The 21,871-nt window shown below is 36.2% G+C and overlaps 1 protein-coding gene across 4 annotated transcripts in view; it reads left to right on the top strand.

Moving 5' to 3' along the window:
- LOC149770708 (uncharacterized) overlaps positions 1-21,871 on the top strand; it is a 140,042-nt gene that overhangs the window by 91,471 nt on the left and 26,700 nt on the right. For 3 of the 4 annotated variants that reach the window (XM_089949205.1, XM_089949206.1, XM_089949209.1), the window contains exons 15-19: positions 10,830-11,171; positions 12,751-13,104; positions 13,633-13,998; positions 14,833-14,943; positions 19,394-19,485. In XM_089949205.1, the coding sequence (XP_089805331.1) occupies positions 10,830-11,171; positions 12,751-13,104; positions 13,633-13,998; positions 14,833-14,943; positions 19,394-19,485 (1,265 nt within the window). The remainder of the gene's footprint in view (positions 1-10,829; positions 11,172-12,750; positions 13,105-13,632; positions 13,999-14,832; positions 14,944-19,393; positions 19,486-21,871) is intronic. The other variant, XM_089949208.1, reaches the window with a different exon arrangement.

The raw sequence follows: 21,871 nt of genomic DNA, 5'->3' as shown, positions 1-21,871 counted from the left end.
TGCAGTTTGATCTTTCTGCACCTAATCAGGTGCACTGGGCTGACGACTTGTATCTTCTGCAACATAATACCGTTTGGCTACGTTTGCAGTTACGCACAGACCATGGATGATGCCACCTGTCCACAGTAATTAGAAAGAGACCAGGTCCTCAGCCACAAAGGCGGCTTCCAATTTTCCCTGCTCTATGGCATATATGCATAAGCTTGGACTGTCAGAGTGGCCCAAAACTGCTGGTGGTTGACGCTGTCTGCGAGTGTACAGAATCAGTGCTACAACTCTTAGAAAAGAACAGTGTGCAGGTGTAGTGTGATGTGCCTGGCAACCACCACACAAAGGAACTGAAGGAGGGGTCAACTGTAATCTTGCTGAGCAGTGTTTTGGTCACCAGTATACCAAGGAGATGCTGTATCCACAGCGACAAACGTGGAATTGTTTGAATGGTTTTGGCAGTTACCAGCGTTTCTAGTTAAAATTGAAATTTGGAGGCATATTGTGAATGAATGCACATTGCAACAAGTTTTCCATTTGATCTGGAATGAATAGAGTTTTGTATTTTTGTCGATTCTATGAAATTTCGTGCTTATGGACTTGATTTATATATGACAATTCCACATGAAATACATCGGATTGAAGAAGCGAGAAGAAGCGTGTTGACCGGGTGATCTAAAGCGCTCTCCATCACGGATCACTGCCATCTCACCTCAGTCTGCGTAGGTTTGAGTCTCGGGTTCGCCAAATGTGAATATGTGAGAAAGTTTGCCGGTAGCTTCTCGTGGGTCGGTGGTTCTTTCCGGGGTTGTCCTGGGTTCTGCCTCCACCATTAATACTGGTCGCCGTGTATAGCCTATTGTGCTGAAAATGGTGTTAAACCCTATAACAACAACAACAAAAGTTTATATTTCTGCCATTGAATGTTTGAAATCGTAATGTGGGAAAAATAACAAGTCTTTCAATTGCAATTTTCAAAAAGACGCTGTGGAATGTAATGCTTATTTTATTTTGAGTGCAGTAAGGAGGATGTATTATTGAACTTACATTCGAAAGTACACTACAATTTCAAAATTTGTAATCAAGATTGAGAACATATGTCATGGCTCATGCAATTTGGATTTGCAGAACTAATAAAGTACATTTTGAGGAAATTCAGGATGTAAAACTGTAAGTATAGTTTTTGTCATTCTTATTACCAGCTAACGAAAACAGTTTATGCTTATCACTTGCATGTTATTTGTAGGTACCCCTTTCTGCCGTCTACTGTATATCATCATCATCATCATCATCATCATCAGTCTCATGACCTAGTGTGGTCATTAAGGCGTGATGTGATTTTGATTTTTAACGTAGCTTTAACAATTTTTCAGTCATATCGCTACGATGTCTGCAATGTGGCAGTTTATAGTGATGTCTAGCACTGGGGTATCATGCCGCAGACATGTAGCATGATGTCCCACCCAGTCACATTATCCTGACACCAGGCCGACCAGTCCTAACACTAACCTCTTAATGCTGAGCGCCAAGCGAGGCAGCTGTTAGTACCATTGTTTAAGTCTTTGGTATGACTCGGCCGGGGATCGAACCCACGACCTCCCGCATCCGAGGCGGACGTGCTAACCACTAGGCCACCGCAGCGGTGGTCGTTCAGGCACTGTGCTGCTGAACATCTGACCAGTTCCCTCCACTTGTGTCGATCATGTGTCAATGCCTGTGTCTCCCCAAAACTTGTCCTGGTCCATTCTGTGATGTTTTCAGTCCACTTTTTTCTGTCTACCTCTCCTTCTGCCACCCTGGACGCTGCCCTGTAGCACTGTTGTGGACAGACTGTTTGCTCTAGTGACATGGCCATACCATTTCAGCTTTCTCTTTTTGACGGTGGTGAGGAGGTCCTCATATTGGCCTACTTCGCGCCTGATGGTGTTACGCAATTCTTCATTTGTGATGTGGTCCATGTAAGAGATGCCAAGGATGGTTCTGTAGCATCTCATTTAAAATGACTGGATTCTTCGTTGTAACTCTGCTGCCAGGGTCCATGCCTGACATGAGTACAAAAAGACTGAGATGACTAGAGCTCGCAATAGTCTGATTTTAGTTTTCAGACAGATATTATTGTCTCTCCAGATGGCTCTTAGCTTTGACATAGCTGCCATTGTTTGTGCTGCTCTTGACAAAATTTCTGCTCTTAATCCCTCTTCAGTGATTATGGAACCAACATATTTGAACTAGCTCACTGTTTCCAATTCATGTCCTCTGACTTTAATCTTGGCTGAGATTTGTTTGCCACTATTTGCCATCAGTTTTGTCTTCTCAGCGCTTATCTCCATGTCAAATCTGGAAGATGTTTCATCCAGGTTCTTCACTAAGGTGGCTAGCTCGTCTTCATTGCCTGCCAGCCCATCAATGTCGTCTGCAAAGCAGAGGTTTGTGATGTTGCGCCCTCCAATGCTGACTGTCCCACAGTGGTTTTCCAGGGCTTCCCTCATGACGCACTCCCGGTGTTGTCTGGAACCAGTTCCCCACAGCACCTTGGGCAATTACTGCACTAGTAGCCTTGGCGTACAGCTGCTTGATGGTATTGGTTAACTTTTGACCCATGTTATACTTCTTCATTGTGGCCCACAATGCCTCATGCCACGCTCTGTCAAAGGCCTTTTTGAAATCTATGAACACATGAGAGATGTCTTGTTGGTGTTGCGAGTACTTTTCGCACAGAACCCTGAGATTGATTATTTGTTCTGTTGTGCTTCTTCCACTCCGGAACCCGGTCTGTTCTTCAGCGATTATTTCTTCTGCTTGTGGTTTTTGTCTGTTCAAGATGATCTTCAGCATTACCTTACTAGCATGGGTGATCAAACTGATAGTTATGTAATTTTGGTACAGCTGGAGATTGTCTTTTTGGGAAGTGTTGTAATCAGTGACTGGGTTCATTGTGTTGGCCATTCACCCATCTGCCAGATCTTGTTGCAGATTTTTGTTAGCTCTTTCAATGATTCTCCCCCATTCATGATAAGGTCAGCTGGGATGTTGTCTACTCCAGCTGCCTTCCCATTCTTCAGTGCTCTTATTGCTGACTCCACCTTTTCTTTGAGAATGGGGAAGTCATCATTATTTGTGGAGTTTGTAACTTCAAGCACCTCTGGGTCTCCTGTGGACTGATGGTTGTAGAGTTCTTTACAATACTCAGTCCATCTTTTTGAAATGTCACTTGCTTCTGTGAGGCATTTTCCATTTTTGTCTTGAATGGTACTGACTCATGGTTGTTTCTGTCTGGTGAGGTCTTTCACAATTTGTAATGCCTTTTTGATGTTATTCTTTATCAGACTGTTCGCCAGTTCTATGCACTTTTGTCCAATCCAATTTTGTTTTGATTTGCTTAAGTTCTTTTTCAGCTATTTTTGTTTATTTCTCGGTATTTCAATGCCCCTGTTGTGTGTCTGGTGTTTTTTAGTTCTTTTCGGGCATCACACAACTTAAGAATCTCTTCTGTAACCCAGAGTTTTTTCTTCGGTCGATGGAGGCCAATGATGTCCTTGGCAGTTGCTGTCATGACTGTGCTGAAGGTGTTTTTCATCTCATTGACATCAGCATCCATCACAAGGAGTGGAGCAAATTTTCCTCCAATTGTGGCTTGGAATGACTTGCAGATGTTAGGGTCCTTCAGATGTTCAAGGTTGAATTTGAGCCTGATGTTCTTTGGCTGGTTAATTTTCTTCAGCCTCACTTGGAAGTTCATAATCACGAGGTCATGATCACTACCAACATCAGCACATGGGAATGTCCTTGTTTTTGCTCTGTTGATGCCAGATCAGTAACGGTTTTGAAATAGTATGTAGTCGATCTGGTTGTGATGGGTTCCATTTGGTGAGTGCCATGTCCAGCATCGTGTAGCTTTATGTTGTCCCAGGGTTTTGGCTAGTACCAATTTGTTGTAGCTCGCGAACTCGAGCAGCCGTCTCCCTCTTTCAATGGTAAGCTCATTGCAAGAAGATCCACAACGTTATTCCCAGTCTTTTAGAGCATCTTTGCCATCTTTGGCATTCCTGTCTCCTTGGATGACGAGGATGTCTTTTTTACTGACCATGTTTAGAACACCTTGTAGTTTGTTGTAAAACTCCTCTATTTCTTCATCATCATGATCTGTAGTTGGAGCATAGACTTGGATAATTGTGATGTTAAAGGGAGATGCTTTCAATCGAATGAAAATGATTCTGCTAGATATGGGGCAGCATTCAAGGACAGATCCCTTGATGGCTTTGTTTACAAGGAAGCCTACTCCATTTATGGACTTGTCACACTCTCCACTATAGTATAATATATGCCCATCTTCGGTTTGGTGTTTTCCTAGGGATTTCCATCTAACTTCACAGTGTCCCACAATGTGCCATGTGTAGTGTTCCTGCTCATGTGTCAACTCTTGGAGTCTTCCTATTTGGGCCAGAGTGCTAATGTTCCAGGTGGCGATGGCAATGTTGTCTCTCACTCTGATTGTAGGTATAGTACCAGTAGCACACTTGTCACCTCCATCCTAAAGGACATCGGCAGGCACGGTCCTTGTTGACCCAGGCGACGACCGATCTGGTATTGTAAGCTCAGATTTGTCCAGCATTATCAGTGTGTCTTGGGCAAATGTCATCTGGCGGAGCCCCTCCCTCTTCAGACCAAGGAGTTGCCAGAAGGGGATGTAGTACATCGTCCAGCTGCCTTAGGGTCTTCACTCCGGATTTTCTTTTAGGGTTTACTCCCTTAGCCTTTGGCTAACCAAAGCCGACCTGCAAGGCAGCAGGAAACTCGTAGATGGGCGGGTGTGTCCATTTCCCGAGCAGATAAAGCATCTGCCACTGCCCTAGGATATATAGCTAGCCTAAATCTGAAACATTGTATCAAAATAATTAACACGTAATGTGCCAAAGCAGCTGATATGTTGCACTTCACGAAACATCTGCTTTACTTCATTCAGAAACAAATTTAATCAACCAAAACGTAAAGAGCTTACTAGACGAAGGTACATGATTTGTTTACAAATCAAAAGTTCTAGTGTCTGCGTCCATTATTTGTTTACAATAGAAAGTAGTTTCTTTATGAGTGCAATATGAAGTTGTGTGCAAGTTTAGTATAAAAAAATATTGAACAATTCTGACTATGCAAAGTTAATGGAGAAAAAAATATGAGCATATAATAATATATGTTTAGCACTGAAATTGAAGGAATTAAGTGTAGGCTTGTGCATTATGTGCTGTAGGTTGTGCCACGCCTCCTTACACACCTACCCATAGGCATCCCTGTTCAACATGACACTTAATTTGAAGCTGAGTAGTCATTCCAACTATTTACTTATTTTCTACATACGAAGTGTGCTTGGATTACATACAGGTCAACCTCACTTTGCCATTTGAATGTCTCTGTGTGTTGTCCATGTGGCATTCATTTAACTGCTGCCTGTCGTTTAGTTGATCTGACCGGAGCAGCACAATCAGTATCTTGCTACTGCTTAAGGCATGCGCATCACTGAACTTGGGCCAGGTTTTAGTGTTTATATATGACAGGCTTTACCTGAAAAGCCCGAATTTCCTGTTTGGAAGGCTTTCCTGTTACCTTGGCCCTCTGCTGGTGGAGCAGTGTCACAATTGGAGCAAGAACCTAGGTTGGACGATTAGATGTAGTCATCTGCAGTCTTGTATTGTTTTCTATAGTAAACCTCTGAGTAATCTACTGTGTGTTGTAATTACAAAGCCTACATGCCAGCCTGCTCCTAACATAGATGACAAAATCACCTTAGGGGCTACAGTGGACATCAGAACAAAACCAATAATCACTAATTGCTGTTGCTTCCTTTTTATCCCTGGAATGAAAAAAAGAGACATATTAATGTTTGATATTCAAAGAATGGGAGAGGAGTGATTTTTTTCAAGTTTTGAAAGTGTCTTTTGCGTTACTCACATAGAACTTCTAATCCTAATTTCTAATTGTGGGAGACCATGAGCATATTGACAGTCATTTTTAGCCATCACAGACCGGAAGAATCTTGCACAGATTAGATACATATTTCTTTATTAGGGTTTTAAAAGCCTCATCCTTGGCACATTTGTCTTCACCAAAATCTTTGTAGTAGTCAGCATGCTCACTACAGCAGACAACTTGAATGCCTCACAGCTCTAGCCATTCGAGCATATTGAGGGTACTATGTAAATCTCATCCTATATAAGAATGGAATGTACTTTTGGACCATAAGTTCTAGCATTTTATTGTCATTCCAGTAAATTAAGTTGTGCATGGATATATTTCTAATGTACAAATACAGCACCTTTTTGCAATATCTAACGCAAGGAAGTGGGTAATAGTAATAGGGTTGCAGTATTGAAAGACAACAATTACATGTCATCACAGAGGCTCCTTCACTGTTGTGATATGAAGGCACTCTGTTTCCAGGGGATGATCGTCACAAGGAGTCTAGCACATGTTCTTTTGCCGTTAAATATGAACCTTGGATAAAGCTTTCCTTGAGATCCTTACACTTAAGACAGTATTATTTAACATCAGTAAGGAGAATGAGTGAGATTCATGCCTTTTTCAGTGGCTTTTGTCATGTATAATTTTCATTGGAAACTATGATTTATTTTCTGTTCTTTGTCAAAATGGGCATAATTTGCCTTCAATAGTTCCATTCCTAGACTCAGTCATATCTGTGTTGTGAATGAACAAGATAGGCTTATTGGTCCAGTTAGGGCTGGAATATAATCATGCTACCTCTCAGTGGTTCCTCTGATAGTTTGATGGCCACCATTTACAGGTGGATTCATCTGTATCAAGAGAGCTTATGTCACTAGCTGAGATGGACCTTTCTTTCAATTAAAACGCATGATATTAGGGCCATTCTACTTCATGTTCCGACTTTTTTGGATGATATTATGATAGATACCATCACATCATTGTATATTTGATATCTGATGAACAACAATAAAGGTATTTATTTATTGGGTTGAATCATGACAGCACAGTAAGCCACCAAGCAATCCACAAGCTTAAGGTAGGGAATACTGCTGTTGCAAGGGTAATAGCATTACGTTTCTCATGCCATATTTTGTTAGATTTTAATCAGCATCCCTCCTAATGGAATATTCACTTCATCAGCTATTACAGTCCTCACCCTCCTTGATTTGTCTGCAGCATTTCACACAATAGACCATGATATATTACTTCACCATCTCCAGCATGTATTTGGCATTCATGATACAGCTTTACTGTGGTTCAAGTCCTACTTAGTCAACAGGACACAAATTGTATCTGCAGATGGAATACACTCCAACCCAGTTGATCTATGTTGTGGTGTTCTTGGACTTGTTCTCTTCATTCTGTACACTCAGTCTCTCTCAAGTGTCCTAGATCATCATGCAGTGTCTCATCAATTGTACGCTGATGACATGCAAATATACAAAACTAGCCACCCAACTGAAGTTGATGCTACCATCCAAGGTGCAGAGAGGCGCATTTCTGATGTGAAATCATGGATGACTTGTAACAAGCTGCAGATGAATGATGTTAAAACTGAGGCCATTCTGATCACAACACAAAGACTTTCTGATTCATATCCTTTACCTAAAGCAATAAATATCAGCAGCGGCAACATTAAATTCACACAATCAGTACGAAACCTAGGTGTTACTCTGGACAGTACTCTCACATTGCACCAACATGTCATGAACATATGCAAGGCTGCATATCTTGAGGAGAGAGGCATCAGCTCAGTTCGCAAATATCTTTCAGTTGATGCCACTAAAACACTTGTGTGGTCATTAGTACTTTCAAGACAGGACTATTGTAACTCAGTTCTGTCTGGTTCATCTCAAAATCTACTCCAGAAACGTCAAAAAGTTCAAAACACAGCTGCTTGGATCATACTTAGAGTACCACGATCAGAGCACACCTACCCGCTGTTCTGTACCTGTCACTGGCTATCAATTCGATCCAGAATCAAACACAAAATTTGTTCTCTGTGCTACACTTCACTGTCGGACTGTAGTCCAGCATACCTATCTGACCTCACCAATGTGTACACACCAGCACGTTACTTGCGCTCCTCTTCTGACAATCGTATACTCATTATTCCAAGTATGAAAACAAAGTCATATGGACAGCGTTCCCTTGCATACCAGGGCCCAGCAACGTGGAATGAATGGCCCACTGAACGTAGACACAAAGACACAGTGATCACATTCAAGAGGGCTCTCAAAACTCACTTATTTCGACAGCAAGAGCAAACTTTAAGACCTAATAATGTTTTCTACCTGAAATATTCTCAGCATGTTTTTTTTTTATTGTTTTTTTTAACGTTTTTCTAATTTCATGTTGTTTGTTTTTGTAACAATATTATTATGTTTCTTATCCTATAGGTGTTGTCTAAAGTTGTAAAGCGGTTAGAGCTTCTAAACATTAGGCGCTATACAAAGTCCTCATTATTATTATTATTATTATTATTATTATTAAGATATTGGTAATATTGCAAATATTTTTTCATACTCTACTCGTGTAGCCCTAATGAAAGCCAAAAGAGGAAAACATGAATAAGGAATCAACCTAAAACCATATTCATTTGGATTTAGTCATTAATTGGAGAATAAAATATTCGCTTGGACTGGAGACAAAAGAAAAGCATTGAATTAGTAAAATATAAGTATTACATGATTAAAAAGTAGTATTACACCAGAAACATTTTATTACTGGATCCTAAAACTCTTTTGACAGTCCCCCATAAATTGCTAATAAAGAGTAAATATTTCATTATGGAATTACAATCAAAACTAGCCAGACTCCTTTTTTAATGTTTTCAATGCAAATATTTAGTGGTAAATAGTATCCAGGTTGATTGTTTTTTGATGATTTATTCTAAGCTCATTTAACAATTACATCGGAGAGAATGCTTGTTACTATTCATGTTGATAAGCATACTGGAAGAAAATACATTAGGTATTTTACCTTTATAATCCAGTAAAATACCCATATAAACTGTTTATCTGTGACACTGGCCTCATGGCACACTACTACATGGGTCATTGCATTTTTCCTTGTATATCAGTGACGTTATGATAGAAAATGATTGAGAAATTGCAATTTTTTAATATAATTGTATATGTAACAAAACAATCAAAACCCAGGAGGTTGTTAAAATAATGCAGAATTACATTAATACAGTAGGAAAGTATGCTCGAAAATGGGACATGTGATGTCAACCTGAAAAAGTTGCTCCTTAATGCAAATGAGAAGAAAAGACCACACAGATTTGTAATATTCTGTAAAACGTACTTAAGCAGAAAATGACATTAAAATTAAATAATTTAGGAGTCACAATTATTGTGATCTGAAACAGAATGATCCAGTTCAACAATGATGACCAAGTAAATCTTACATTAGGCCTGTTAGGATGTAAGTTATCATCTTGTTCACAATTGGTTTTCAAGGATTTATTTTGGAATGGTTTAGAATATGATGGTACATTTGGGACCCCCATTCACTGTTTTTTCAATACGAGCTGGACAACCTTCAAAAAGAGAGCAGCCGGTTTGTTACATCCAATTATGACTAAACCCCAGAAATTATAATCTCATTGTTGAAGAAGTTGTCCTGGTTGCCATTAGACAGAACAGCAGACTGGAAAACAAATTAATATTGTTCTACTAAGTTTGAAAAACCTGGCTTAATCAAACAAAAAATGTCCTTTCTGAATGGTTGGTAATAAATGCTGTCCCAAAAGTCACTTGTCATCACGATAACCATATAATACGTTTGTATAACACATGATGGGCAGTAGAGAACCATATAATACGTTTGTATAACACATGATGGGCAGTAGAGAACCATATAATACGTTTGTATAACACATGCTGGGCAGTAGAGAACCATATAATACGTTTGTATAACACATGCTGGGCAGTAGATAACCATATAATACGTTTGTATAACACATGCTGGGCAGTAGAGAACCATATAATACGTTTGTATAACACATGATGGGCAGTACAAGCAGCATTAGCCAAACAAAACTGTCACAGTGAACAAGTAGGCATGGATAAGTACATCGTGATGTATGTAATAGTGTTTTATTCCACCCCTCTGCAAAAGGGGCCATGTAGTGCCTAACATGAGATTACCGGTAAGTTCCAAAATGTGAATGACAGTTGTACACAACTATAGCAAGTTAATCTTTTAAACACATTGTAAATTAAGTACAACAAAATGAAATACAACATGTAGAGATGCTACATTCTGCAAAATAACGTACGAATATAATTACATTATCATACCACTATGGCTACAATTGCAAAAACAGGAGGGGATAATCATAGCGAACGATCAAATCTAATGATTAGCTCTATCAGAATTACAATTTTTGTCATTGTGGCTTATTTTCCATGTCAAATAATTTTTAGCATCCAGCAACAGACTATTTTGCATGATTTGATTAAAATGTAAAATATTTTTTTTTCTTCTACTAAATGATGTTTTATATCAATTTTGACAATAACTATTCCTGAATGCTAAATGTTTCCTGGTGTGTCCACAGTTTATTAGTTCATGTATACTTATGTCCCTATTTTGCAATACATGTGCGCACAGATACACACACAATGCATTTGCAACCTGGATTGGTACAACTGAATATGGACACATACATACATGTACTGAAGTCAAATACATCTTGCTTAAATGAAACATAAAAGACTTTTAAAACTGTGTCATGGTAAGTCAACATTTGTATTTTATTGTAATACAAGTTTACCTGTCTATTTGCTTCCTATTTCGCCTTAATTCTTTTGATACATTTAGATTTGTTTCTATCACAGAAATGACAACTGGGTGGAATTACACAGTAGAAAACCTCATTGAGGCATGGCCGTCAGTTGAAGAGTATAGTTTAGAAGAGCTTACTCCAGGAATTATTTTGCCTTTCTTTGAGAAGGAAAGACTTTTGTCTTCAGAAGAAAATGAAACGATGCTTAAACTGAGAAGAAGGCAAATGGCAGAAAAGCTTCTTGAAAGGATCAAGGCACAGCTTCCTGAAGCATTTTCATCTTTATTTCATGCCTTGAATGAAACTCAGCAAGACCTAATAGTGCAGGGATTGAGACATCAAATCGAAAGGAAACATGATCCACAACCCATGAGCCATGATCAAGAAACTAATGGTATGGCCATATCTGGTAACAAAGTGTAAACCAGCTAGCTTGTATGTTAACAGTCTGGTACTTAATAATTTTGTTTCTGTAATGAGATGTGGTGGTGGGGTTTGGAAAGACTTATCATAAAGGCATATATTTATAGCCCACTCCTATGTTTATTATTTGAATAATTTGATGCCTTACCATCTACTTCAGTGAGAATGAAAGGCTCGGGGATTGGATCTTTTAATATTAAATATTCCATTTTGTAGGCACATTTAATGTTTAATAAATATAAATAATGAAATAAAAACAAATACAGCATTAACTAGATTACATTATGTCTTCCTCCTTACCAAAATATGTACTGTATAGTCTTGACAGGCTATTGCAACTTTTTTATCAAAGGTATCGCAAACACTTTTTTCAGATTCCAACCGTTAAGAAATCCCTGGTTCTTGTAGATTACTTGGTACAACATAAGTTTCCATTTTCTCTCTCACTCCACAGACTTCGCCGTATTCTTTCTCTTACGCATGAGAGAGAGAGAGAATTTGAATAAAACTATGTCCCATGTTTAATTCATTTCGAAGATACTTGATATATTTATTTTATTACATCACTAATGATTGATCAGTGGAAGTTTATCACAGATTTAGAGAATATATAAGCGATAACCTTCTGTTGAAACATAAACTAACATTGAAACAGTGTTTATTATTGCACCATGGGTGGATCACAATTTGATATACTAATATTCGTATATGAAATTTGTTTGATACCAACACTTCAAAAGGCATGTTATTTTTAATATATATATATATATATATATATATATATATATATATATATATATATATATATATATATATATCTGTGTGTGTGTGTGTGTGTGTGTGTGTGTAGCATTGTTTTGAAAGAATTGCTAAGGGTAGAGTGACTTTGCGTGGGAAAAAGGTTTATTATTTTATATATTCAGTGTTGATCAGCAGCTCACACTTCCATATGTTTGTTTATTATCATTTATTATTTAGTTGCACATTAGTAAAATATTATATACCACCATGTAATCTTTCCATGCCATATTTAAACTCCATATAGCGTCAGTCTTTCTTATGGAAATTGTTATGTAGATGAAGAGATGAAGGCTGTTTCAACTGGTGCCATTGCTGTCATCCCTTGATAAGTTGGATTACTGTATTAAAAGATCATTTAACATTTCTGTCACATGATTTTATATATATATATATATATATATATATATATATATATATATATATATATATATATATATATATATATATGAATCTAACAATGGACTATATTATATACCGTAGGGTATGCATCTTAATATTCATCCCTTGGTATTCGTATTCTTCTTTCAAGTGGTAGGTAAATGTTTAACACTTGAATTTGAAACAAAATCTTACGTTATCACTTAATTGAATTGGCACTGTATAGATTGAGCTTGCATCAAAAGTAAACATGTGCCAAATAATCGGCAAAAGAATATGTATGTCTGATATGAACAAAAATGGTGTCATTGAGGAAATGTCATCGCCATGTATTTCTCAAAAATGATCGAAGATTTCGAAATATATTTCAGCAATGGTGACCAGTGTAGTCTACTACACCTTCACATTGGAGATGTTAAAGGATGGAAACATACTGAATGATGCAGAGTCAAAAACTAGCGCTTACTTGGACAAGGGCCGCATAATCTTTGACCATTGCATGAGATCACAATGTCTGACATGGAAAGCTGGAAGTGTCTTCATATGTCTTAAGCCACTAGGGAGCCTTACAAAGGAGGGATTAAGATTTTTCTGTGTTCACAACGGAATTAAAAACTTTGTATCAGATTTGTTAACGAGAAAGATAATATTCTCATCTCTTCCTGAGGGTGAAATGATTGTACATGTTCAGGTGCATTGTTACAATGAAGACCCAAATTTTGAAGGTAAATACAAACCTGAAAATGTACCTGCACTTATAATTGAATATGTCTTGCCACATTTGATATTTATGCATAATAAGTGCAACATTTGGATTTGACTCCTCATTATTATTGTCTTAATATGTTAATAATGTTTGAAAAATCAAAATTAAAGTCAGTCTCTGGCAGTGCTTATGCTGTGTAGGTAATGTCATAACGAAACATTGCTTGTGTACTTAGTCTTGAATTTATCATTATAAACTTGGGGAACTTAAGATTTCTAACAGGTAACTACAGGAGCCTGTAAAAGCAAAGAAATTAATTGCAGTTGATTGTAACAATGTGAACTTTATTAAGCATTATGGCCGACATGTTACTTATAATTTGTATATTGTTCCAGTATAATGCTTGTCCATAATTCATTTATTTCTTAATGAACTTTTAAGGTTTTACCTCCTGTTGATAGGAACTTCATCAAAATGATTTTTAAAAATTGTTTCTTACTCACACTGATTAGCAATGTTAAATTGTATTCATTCCTTTCATATTAAGGTGCAGATGGACAAAGCAGAGACTATACACCGTTGAATGTGCAGGCCAGTTTTACAGTCACCGATAATCCTGAGATGATTAAAAATAATTTAAGTCGTCAGTATGACATCTTCCTGGAAGAAATTGAGCCATTGCATTTCAAGGACACATTTGTATCCAGAGAAATTTTGGACAATTTATTTTTTGAAGGACTCAAAAGCCTTGAACAAAGACGGAAAAGGGCCGCTCGTTTCCTGGAAGCAATCATAGATAAAGGCAACATAGCACTTGCTGCTCTTGTACTTGCTTTGAGAAACAGTGGACTGGATAAACTTGCTAATGATCTGTGTACTGTCCAGGAGTGTTCATCGCAGTTTGGAGACGAAGGTGCATAGCATTTTTAAAATACAAAACATACTCCAGGGAACATAAAAATGTTTTAAATGGAAATCAGAAAAGAAGAATGTCACTATATTTTTTCATTCATTCATTTTTGCTAACTGATGTAACATAAATGTTTAGTCAGTTACATTCCCTACCCAAATGTACCTTCAGGAAGTATAAAGATTACAGGTTCAATGCCATAATTATATTAACTATTATTTTAATCTATCAGACTTAATTTTGAAGAATAAACTTGACAAAGCATAGACTATATCAATATATTAATTTAAGATGATGACCAGGAACAAATTAATGCAGCAAAATTGCATTAGGTTCCAAACACTATATGTGGAGAATATGTAAATGAGAAATTCAATATCATACAAAAATACATGAACCCTGGCGAGCACTTAACATATTTAGTATTAGAGGGATAGTTTAATAGTAGTGGGATACTCGTATCATTTACATTCAAAGTATGCTGCTAGGTTATATATATATATATATATATATATATATATATATATATATATATATATATATAAAGTTGGCAGTTCTGCTTTGTTTTCAAATATTTTATATAAATATAAAAAACAGCTCATAAACCATTGGTGCATATGATTGAACTTCTTATAAGCTCATGGTTTTCATGACTGAATAGCTTATACACCACTGTTGGACTTGATTTAACACCTTACAGGCTCCAAGTGTACATGAATGAATATATAGAGAATTAGAATCAATCATAAATTAAACTCACCGTAACTTAGTCTTGGTTGTGTTGTTTACTATAGGTCATACAACCAGTGCAACTAGGTATTTCGTTGTTTAATATAGGGCAAGTGGATTATGGCTCGATTGAAGTCGTGCAAATGGACTGGACAACCCATACCCGAGAGCCTATGCTTTGCTCATCCAGAATGAATGTCACAGTCAGAAAAAATGACGGTAATGTTAATCTTTTTTTTCTACTATTGTGCAATAAAATGATTTCATACGACCAATCTTGTGTAAGGATATAGGAAAGTTACTCTAAAGGTGTGTAACAACCTTTTAACCATTTCAGTATTGATTGGTAGGTTTCATTATTTTATTAGACATAATACCATAGAAATTTTCACTATGAGTATATATTTTCTATACTGTAAAATTAAAATGATTTTTTACATTAAACCATCTTCACTTAATAAGATTTCTATGCAGGTTATGCAGTTGCGATGAGACATTGAAGAGCCATGAGTCTTCGTTCCGATTATCAGTTCCTTTGGCACATATACTTATTTTTAACACATAAATCAAGTGTTCATTCTATATTCCATATTCCATAGGGGCCCTCTTTGACTTTCTTAACACTTGCTCTTGATTTGTTGTGCCAGTTTACAATTAGTAACTGAAAATAACAACATGCTGGCTTCAATTTCTGTCAAAAATGAATGGTTACTCCACATCAGTTAAAATCCTTTATATTGAATTATCCTGCCTATATTATTGTGCATTAGTGTATCTATTGCAAATGTCATTCAAAACAGAAACGGAAAAAGTTGTGTAAACATTTTTTTGTATTAATTTAATCATTTATAAACCTTTATCATAATAAATTGTTTCCCGCAGAAACTGAAATGTGCTACTTATTGTGACAATACAAAAAAGGTAAATCAGCGTGGAAGTAAGAATATGCTTTTGTTCATGCCTGCTTAGTCAAATTAAGCCAATATTTTAGTATCTAGTATCTTACACATATTTTATATTATTTTCTATACTATAAGCAAGTACAGTAAAGACTGTGTTATTTTGTAATCTGACTTACATATCTTTCACATTATTTATATGCATTTATTAGGTATGTCAAGTAAAAGTTTTATTATTTCAGTAATTTACATCTATCTCACACTATATTCTGAATATTAATTAGGTGATTGTGTATGAGATTTGTTGAGGTTGTTACCATTGTGGAGGTCACATGCTTCATCCGGTTCTGATAAAGAACAATCTATATATCATCCATACTTTGAATTGATCATGCATAAGATTGGCAGAACTTGTTACTATTCTGGGGCCATATTTGTTTTTTTAAACATTAAAACCTGTGACCAGTTGAAGGGAAATTTGAATCTCTTTTAGGTAGGTATAAAGTGCTTAAAATAGAGTTTGGTAGTTACAGTTTAATTTTGAATTAATTTGCTCACTCATAAGGATAAAGTTTACAAGTAATGTCCTACTCAGAATAATATTTTTGGAAATTCTAACATACCGTGTCAGTGGTAAAAGAGTGTGTATGGAGAGTACATATATGGCTTTATTTTAGATTGCATAATTTAGATTCTGTGCGTTTTGATATGTAGATTAGAGCTAGATAAAGGGTCTGCAACTAACACAATCAGACCAGAAGTTCAGTTCTACAAAAAGGTCTTCAAGGAATGCTCTCTCTGAAGTCCTCTAGGATTTTGTATAAGCCAGGTCAAACATAATGCAGGGTGTCAGCATGAGGAACTACAGGTAACAGAGTTCCATTAGAGATAGAAAAGAAAAACCCTTTTGCTTATGACTAATTTCCCATAGCGCAGTTACATCAAATAGGTGCTACTACAGCTTGGTGGAAAATTGAAAATGGAAATGTTGTGTTAAATTATATTCTAAATTTTATTGGATTTTGTGGAATTGTATTTTATTTTAGGCTGTGCTGACTCCATATGAAAGTTAAGTAGCAAATTTGTTGTATATTCATCTTTAGGAAATTATCTTTTGACATTATTTCTAAATTATATCAACTGATCTGTCGGCTGGAAATATCTCATTAGAGATCTACTTGTGCCTTTGATTTTTGTGATTCTGCTGCATCGAAATGGATAGAAGTTGCATAGATTTCAGTCTCATGCTGCCTATTTCTGGTGATGGAAGCCAAGATGCGAAGATATGGGTGACATGTTTCCAACTTCTTAAACAACTAAGGGACTAAATGACAACAAGGCAAAAACAGCCCTACCTCTACTGTTAACAGATAATGCATTGCGCTGGTATATGTCACAAAAAATAAAGGATGACGTGAGATTGCTCCAGAAATAATTTGATTTCTATATGGGCCAAATGAAAGAATGTAGTGGCAGATAACTGAAGCTCTGTATCAAACGCTACAAAGTACAGACGAGGAAGTGGGAAATTTTATTGCAAACATAGTTGCTAAGGGAACTGAGTTTGGAACTACCACAGACACAAATCAAGCATATCAGCATCAATGGACACATATAGGACAATTCATATTACAACAGAATCCAGAAATGGTGAATGATCTCTGTCAAAGTGCAAGACTCGTTTAAGTCACTATGACAGACTGAACTAAGGAACAGCAAACACTTGTCGCTGCTATTCAGAGACTTAAAGAAAAATTTGAAACAATGTCAGTGGCGGTGTCAAGCATCCATTGAAAGAAAGTGGACAATGGAACAACCTCAAAAGTCAGCAGCCTGAGATTTGTGGATGGTGTGGAAGATTTCCTGGTCGTGTAAAGCAGAGATGCCCAGCAAATGGCAAACAATGCCATAAATGTGAAAAATTGCATCATTTTGCGGTAGTTTGCAAATCAGCCTCACGGACTCAGTCAACAGTAGGACTAAAGAAACTAAAATTCCATCACAGTAAGAAAATGTCACAATCAAATCTCAGTAGCATACAGGATACAGTCACATCAGACATTAACAGAAATCACTTGACATTGATTATTAATAAAACAAAAACAACAGCACTAATTGATACAGGAGCAGCACATTCATGCAGTTCATATAGAAAACTGCAGTGTTTGCACAGTAATTTTGAATTTTATAAACAGTTCTGAAAAATGTGTTTCATACAGACAAAAGTAAGAAATAGAAATGTAAATGTTTTATACACAGTAAATCCTCCAATTTGCTCAATAATATGGACATGACACTCGATACGGGATTATTTGAAATCTTTAAATGAGGATGCTTCATAGAATGGTTGGAAGTAATGGGCAAGCATAGATGGGATTTAGCACAAACCCATCTCTCCATGGGGAGATCATTTTTGTCTGAATCCCACCTATGCGGCCAGGCACTTTGTTGACTTCCCGAAACAATAATCACCTTAGGAAGGCTAGGTTTGTAATTTAGTGTTTGTACTTCTAGGGTATTATGAACAGGTACTGTATTCAAAGAAGAAACATGAGTTGTGCACAATAATTGTTCATCAGCAATTACATGCATCATACTTTATTGATGACTTTCAATTGAGTTATTAAAGACACCTTTGTGATCCAAAAGGCCAAAGGCCAAGGTAACAGTTCTAGAAATAACAAAATGGTTTCTGAGCATGCCAGATTAAAGTTTCAAAGATATAACATGTAACTCTGGCACAATAGGCCCCTTGAGTCTAAATATAAGTTGTGTTCATCGCTATATTCGCAGAGATACCCAAACAGCGAAGCAAATACAAATCATGATTTTATTATTTAGTTAACAAAAGTTCATAATTCTCAATCTGAAGAAGTATACATCTAGGGTCTGACCATACACATATGAACCAAATACTGCTTTCGTTGGTAAGAAACATACAATGATGAAAGTGTAAATAAAACATTTTGTTGTGCAGTCATTTATACAAGGTATATCTTCTTGAAATATTTCTTCGTCTCAGATTCATAATTGCATGTAACTGAAAGTACAGTTTACACCTCATTTTGAAACGAAATACACGTCCATTAATTTAAAAGTCTGTCACACAGAAGTAAAACAGCAAAGTAGTAAGAATGTCACCGCATTACAAATCCTCATTCATCAATTTAATAGTCTCAGGGGTAAAAGTACAACAATAAAGTAGTAGAAATGTATGCCGTCACATGCAAATATAAGTACTTTGCATAACTGGTTGTGGCATGTTTCTGTCAGCTACCTTTTGATGACCACCATCACATGAAAGAATATGCACTTAATATAGGTCACTGTGGCATGATATAAAGAGCTATGTTATATCAACCCTGTCTTAATAGCTGTTATCACAGGTCCAAAAATATAATTCATTGTGGTATGGTATACAAAAACAATTATGTCAGCTTTTTCTTGATAACCGACATTACATGCCAGATTGTATGATTCATGGAGGCCTGATAAAAGGAACCGTCCTTACATTCTTGGTAACCATCAGGAATAAACATTGCATTAATTGCATCAAACTAAATATTACTGATTAGAGTTTAGGCTGTGAATAAAATATTTTTTTAAAATCTCTTTCGCACAAACATTCTAGCTATTTACATAAGACCTTTATGCACAACACATATGTATTATAAGCCATTCAAAGCACTGGAATTGCATATTTGAATATCCTGTTTCATATTTAATCCCATGATCGTATTGTTAAAACTGACCTTATTTTGTGTTCTCAGCAGGAGGTCACAAAGCCCCTGAAGGTTTGGGAGATGACGACAGAAAACAGCATTTCACTACAGAAACATCTACAAAGATTGAACAGGAAACTGTGAGTAGCCATTTTGTGATTTATGCAACTCAGTTTACAACAAATCTGAATAAGGAATCAGACTGACCATATTATTTTCAATTCTGTGAATATTATCGTATAATGGGGACTTGGCATTTTAGGAAAGGAAAGCAGTGCACTACATAATTAAAATCAGATTACTTGTTGCCAGTGTTATCATTTTGTTTATAGTTTATATGATTTGTATAGATGCCGCAATCATTAACTGAGAAAGGAAATTGACTCTCACAGAAAACCATTTTGCAGTAAATTTAAATATGAAATATAAGGTGTGTACTCTTAGTTTATGGAACTAAGTTTAAGATTTCTGCTCAAAATTTTGCTTTTAAGAAAGAAATATATAATAAAGATGTCCTATTCTTAGATGATGATGATATGCATTAATATGATTATTTTTAATATGTAATAAGTATAACTAAAACTATTGGCAGAGGGTTATTATAATTAATTTCTTTATATTTGAGAAATTGTCTTTAAAGAATAAGAACTTGCCTTGATTTTTTCCTGATACTTTTAAGCAGGTGTTTTGATTATATCATTCTGTAGCTTCAGAGTTCACTTTTCAACCTGAACTGTCCTAATGTTGGGGTGGTAGTTGGCCAAATGGCCTAAGACGCTCCCCTTTAAAGAGTACTCGCATCTCACCTTTGTGTGGATTTGAGTCTCGGCTCTAGCAGCTTCGGTATGTGAGAAAGCTTTCCAGTAGTTGTATGTGGTTCAGAAGTTCTCACCGGATCATCCATGGTTAATCCTCCACCAACTATACTTGATGCCATCGGTAGATTTTAATGTGATGATAAATGATATTAATCCCAACACAACATGCTTTGCAATACTTTATATAACCCAGCTGATTTGCAACGAACCAGTACATCATTCGTTGTCCTTGGTGATTGCTTAGTTTGGGGAATCTAACCAACATAGTCGCATATCTTGTCCTTAGCAGAAGAACTGCTGGCCCTAGCTGCTTCTATACACATTCCCATGCATGTCCCGGTGAATTGCAAAAATTGTCCCTGATTACCAAGTCCCCCATAACATACGTCTAAACACTCTTATCCGCAAATCTTACGTTTTCTACATGAATACATCTCTTGTGCTAATTGCTTTGTACCTGCTGAGCTGCGTACAATGATCATAAGGCTGGAATGTCAGAAACTACATTTCAACGAGTGTCACCAATAATTATCAGAGTACAAAACCTAATCCCTAATTTACCAAAGCAGGCATATATTAACTGGTAAACCCATATCTCCATCACAGAATCTCCCTGAGAGTTGTATCAATATCAGATTACTATAATAAAGCGTTGTTGAAAGAATCATTAGATTCAGCAGATAGAAATATCTAAACAACATATTACATAGTTAACATTTGTCCATGATTGTAGACTCAACTTTGAAGTACATTTTTAACTTGTTTGCTTGGATTTGAGTTCAGGATATTTTCCATTAGAAAGTTTCGGCTTGATTTCTGGCTGCTTGACTGCCAAAATATAAATAAGCAGACTTGATCTCTTTCACAAATTTGATTGAAATTGCCATCGAGATGACAAAGATTATTTCAGAAAATGATTATTGCGGCATAAGTCAAGTGGCAGTCTATATAACACTGATTACATTAGAGTGATTAATTTCTCATTAATTCAAGGATTTTCAGGATTATATCATTGAAATACATCAAGACTAGTGGTATATAAACTCGTTGAAGTGTCACACAAGCATATTTAAGAGTGGATTTCATTGGGAAAACCACTGGAATTCATCCGGAACATTCGATACCTTTGGACTTATGATATAAATTTTATGATTATATCGTAACAGTGTAGTGTAAGTTCCTTTTAAATTTATAAATTGTATACTTGGAAAATAAATTGTTCTTTGTGTTTCACTAAACTTGTTTGTCTCGTGTTTTACAGTTGCTTTTTCTAAGACCACAGAGTTGTAACGTGAAATTGGGACACTCGCATGGGATACAAATTTCTTTAAAATATATTAGAGAAATTACATTAATTTAAATTTTCTTTGTTTCTAAATTTCGGTAGCCCTGCTATTTTAATTTGACATATTTGGGAAATCTTTATTGACTAGATAGATTTTACAATGAAAAGTTTTATTAGATCTGTTGACATTTTCTTATATTAGTCTCCATTAATATTGTGTTCAATGTGGCTACTCTACAACAGCGTGGGTGTCTCAGTAACTATATTAAAAATTTAACTCTTTACAAGAAAAGCCAAGACAGTTTCAATTAAAAAGTATTGTTTGGACTAGTTCTATCAAAAGCTTTGATCGGTGTCACATGTACGTGTAGTGTAGCTTTCTTTGACACCAAATATAAAAACAAGCTCCTAGTTTCTCTGGAA

The sequence above is a fragment of the Sinohyriopsis cumingii genome, unplaced genomic scaffold (assembly GCF_028554795.1).
Source record: "Sinohyriopsis cumingii isolate HCF-2022 unplaced genomic scaffold, ASM2855479v2 utg002465l, whole genome shotgun sequence".
NCBI lineage: Eukaryota > Metazoa > Mollusca > Bivalvia > Unionida > Unionidae > Sinohyriopsis > Sinohyriopsis cumingii.
The sequence above is the reverse complement of the archived record's forward strand: the minus strand, read 5'-3'. Positions and strand labels throughout refer to the sequence as shown.